Source organism: Sinocyclocheilus rhinocerous, unplaced genomic scaffold, assembly GCF_001515625.1.
Source record: "Sinocyclocheilus rhinocerous isolate Xijiao unplaced genomic scaffold, SAMN03320098_v1.1 scaffold2310, whole genome shotgun sequence".
In the NCBI taxonomy this organism is placed as follows: Eukaryota; Metazoa; Chordata; class Actinopteri; order Cypriniformes; family Cyprinidae; genus Sinocyclocheilus; species Sinocyclocheilus rhinocerous.
The window spans coordinates 47,104-50,915 of record NW_015646349.1 but is presented as its reverse complement, the minus strand read 5'-3'; the positions used below and the strand labels follow the sequence as shown (position 1 = coordinate 50,915).

Sequence of the window (3,812 nt, the reverse complement as noted above, 5' to 3'; positions counted from 1 at the left end):
CCAGAGAGAGCGACAGTGCTGAGGATCGCCTCAGAGCTAGAGCCCGTGACGTCAGACCAGGTGAGTGAGCCGGCTACAGAGCTCGCCACAGGGGAGAGCATCAAGGATAGCGAGAGCACTGAGTGAAACGCTGCCCACTGCACCATGGCTGAGGGTGTGCTGAGCTCAATGGACTGTAATTGGGATATATATGCAGACATGCCCCCTCTTCTCCCGCCTTCGTCTAAACTCTCTGCCTGCCCTGAACCCTCTGTCAGTCTTGTTTCGGATTTTGAACTCTCTGCCTGCCCTGAATTATCTTGTGCCCTGAACTGTCTGCCAATGGGACAGCGACCACGGAGGTCGTTCCCCTGTCCGCTACGCTCCCAGTGTTGGGAGTCGCTATCTGGTGTGTGTGGTCAGCACACACCATCCTTGAAAAAACTGGGGCTCACAAATTCCCACCCACCCTCCCTCTCCTGCTCTCGTCTTGCCCTGTTCGGATACTGTTTGCCCCTGCCTGGACCTTTGCCTTGTACCTGGATTATCTCTCTAGTCTAGCCCTGTTGGATGACGTTCGTCATCGACTGACCCTCACTTGTTTACCGGACTGCTCTTGCCTTGTCTTCTACATACCAGTTTGCCATTGTCTGACCTATGCCTGTTTCTGACCACGTCTTCTAAATAAAGCTTGCAAATGGATCTGCACGTCTCATTCGTCCCGTAACACTTTTTGTTGATCAAGAAGGTAAATTAAAATATTTAGGAAGACATCTGCAATGTTTACTCAATTTTCTCCCAGTGTAACTTAATGTACAGCTAACCCTCCCACTGCCACATTCAAGGTCTGAGTCAATGCCATGCACAGGGTGCTGTGGACGCCTGAGTCTGTCTCAAAGTCGAATACGCAGTTGCTCTATACTTTTATAATAAAGTTATTTATCGTGGAAAGACCAATGAATTTTGTGTTACCATGTGTGCTAAAGTTCAATTAGAAGCATGAGATCGTTTAAAAGCAGGAGATCACTGCAAAAACTATAGCCTAGATACAGATACAGCATATTTTGGCCAGGGCTGGGCAAAAAAAAAAAAGATTTTCCGATTAATTGCACACTTACAATGATACAATCATTTAATGCTTATTTGTGTAACAGATGCCACCCAAGGAAACAGGTGGTGTTTAGCAAAACTGACGAAACGAAGACATTCACTGATTATAAAACATGCATTGCCCACAACAGTATACACTGTGTTCTTGTACTCCTTTTCAACCATTAAAACAGTGTTTCAAGAATAAGAAAAGGAGGAAAAAAGGAGCCCGGTCCCATGAAAATGCGTATAAATAGTACGCCAAATAAAAACAAAAACTGCGGTATTGATATGCAAAAATTTACTTTGGCGTGCATATGATACGCACGTGTTTTTAGCGTGCATATAATGCGCAGTTTTCGCATGCATATGATACGAAATTTGTTGGCGTGCATATGATACGCAGTTTTCGTGTACATATGATACCATCTACCCCACAACCCTAATCCTATCCATTGCGTAGCATATACACGCCAAAGTCAATTTTTGCGTATCAATACCACTCGTTTTTGTTTTTATTTGGCATACTATTTATACGCACTTTCATGAGATCAGGTATAAAAAAAGACAACAGCCAGCACAAAGAAAGATTCACGAGTTCACACTTGCATATCATAAACAGAGTAAAAGTTACGCGTGTTTGGCGTGCTGTCCGGGGAGAGGGCTCCGAGCTCGGTAATTCTTCCCGAACCCAGAGCACTCCCCCCTTGGGTTGGTGGAGGCAGGGCCATGCACACACCTTTTGAGGGATAACTGTCCTAAACCTATCTATTACTGCGATGCAACTGCAAGCCAACTTTTATTAGACATGAGTGTGTTGATTTTTTTTTTTCTTCTTTTTAATAAAGAACTTGTTGGCGCTAACAACACCACTTATGATCAATTTACATGCAAGTGGGAGCTTAACATTGATTTACACACTAACTTCTTCTCCTTAACACGACGGTTTTGGAACCAGATGGTCACCTGGCGTTCCGAGAGATTGGTTGCGGCGGAGATACGCCTTCTCATGTCTTTGGTGATGAACATGCTGGCAGCGTACTCTTTTTCCAGCTCCTTTAATTGAATTTTATTGTAAGGTACTCTCTTCTTACGACCGCGAGGGAACCCATTAATCTCGATCTGGTGTGGCACCACATCTGCAAAAATGGTTCAAGACGGGAAGAACATATCTTAGAAATCACATGATTTACTTAAGACTACTTTTCAAGTCACTGGTAATAATGTCTTGTGACTCTCAAATAGACTCTAAATAACTGGTGAATTAAACTGCTACCACAGTTCTGACCAATATTTTATTTTACTCCTCTTATACACACATATTTTTAGAGTTAAGGTAAATATTTCATTGACTTGCAGTATATGAGATTTTATATATGTGACCCCCCAGATAGCACACATACGTCTGTAAGATGTCTGTTAAAGATCACTTCATATGGAAAGCATCTGCTGTGTACAAACATCTGATAGACGTCTGTAAGATGTCAGTTTTACATACATTCTCAATCATAAACATCTTAAAGACATTTTCTAAACATCTATTTGACATCTGATAGGAAACGTCCAATAGACGTATTGCAGATGAGCAAACACTCTAAAAAATACCTCTTATAAATGCAGACGTCAAATGGACATCTCCGTGATGTACATGTGCTATCAGGGCCTGGACCACAAAACCAGTCATAAGGGTCAATTTTTCGAAATTGAGATTTATACGTCAACTGAAAGCTCAATAAATAAGCTTTCCATTGATGTATGGTTTGTTAGGATAGGACAATATTTGGCTGAGATACAACTATTTGAAAGTAATTATATTGTACTCTCTCTCTATATATATATATATATATATATATATATAGTCGTTGGTATAAGGAAATTAGAAATTATTTGTTCTGAAGGAATATTTTCACATTTGGAACATATTGGTTAATGCCGGGAAATTATAAAAAAAAAAAAAAAAATTAATAGACTTCGTTCTTTTTTGCTTCCCATGAGGACTAAAGTTTTACTTTTAGAAATAAAAACGAAATAAGTTTATATGATAGATTTCAAAGAACATCTCAAATCATGTTTACTTGTGTTAATTTTAACTATTTTATTCTGTTTCCTCACTATATTGTATTTATAAAGATAGCACACATACGTCTGCAAGATGTCTATTAAAGATTGCTTGATCTGGAAAGCATCTGCTGTGTACAAACATCTGATAGACGTCTGTAAGATGTCAGTTTTACATACATTCTCAATCATAAACATCTTAAAGACATTTTCTAAACATCTATTTGACATCTGATAGGAAACGTCCAATAGACGTATTGCAGATGAGCAAACACTCTAAAAAATACCTCTTATAAATGCAGACGTCAAATGGACATCTCCGTGATGTACATGTGCTATCAGGGCCTGGACCACAAAACCAGTCATAAGGGTCAATTTTTCGAAATTGAGATTTATACGTCAACTGAAAGCTCAATAAATAAGCTTTCCATTGATGTATGGTTTGTTAGGATAGGACAATATTTGGCTGAGATACAACTATTTGAAAATCTGGAATCTGAGGGTGCAAAAAAATCTAAATATTGAGAAAATCGCATTTAAAGTTGTCCAAATGAAGTTCTTAGCAATGCATATTACTAATCAAAAATAAAGTTTTAATATATTTACAGTAGGAAATTGACAAAATATCTTCATGGAACATGATCTATACTTAATATCCTAATGATTTTTGGCATAAAAGACAAATC

At 39.0% G+C, this 3,812-nt stretch overlaps 1 protein-coding gene across 1 annotated transcript in view; it reads right to left on the bottom strand.

Annotated features, from left to right (window-relative positions):
• Nucleotides 1-1,812: 1,812 nt before the first annotated feature.
• The window catches only part of LOC107707361 (homeobox protein Hox-C13b-like), a 7,188-nt gene continuing 5,188 nt past the window's right edge, over nucleotides 1,813-3,812 (bottom strand). Inside the window, exon 2 of the mRNA XM_016511348.1 lies at nucleotides 1,813-2,207. Within this exon, the coding sequence (XP_016366834.1) occupies nucleotides 1,948-2,207 (260 nt within the window). The 3' untranslated portion in view covers nucleotides 1,813-1,947. The remainder of the gene's footprint in view (nucleotides 2,208-3,812) is intronic.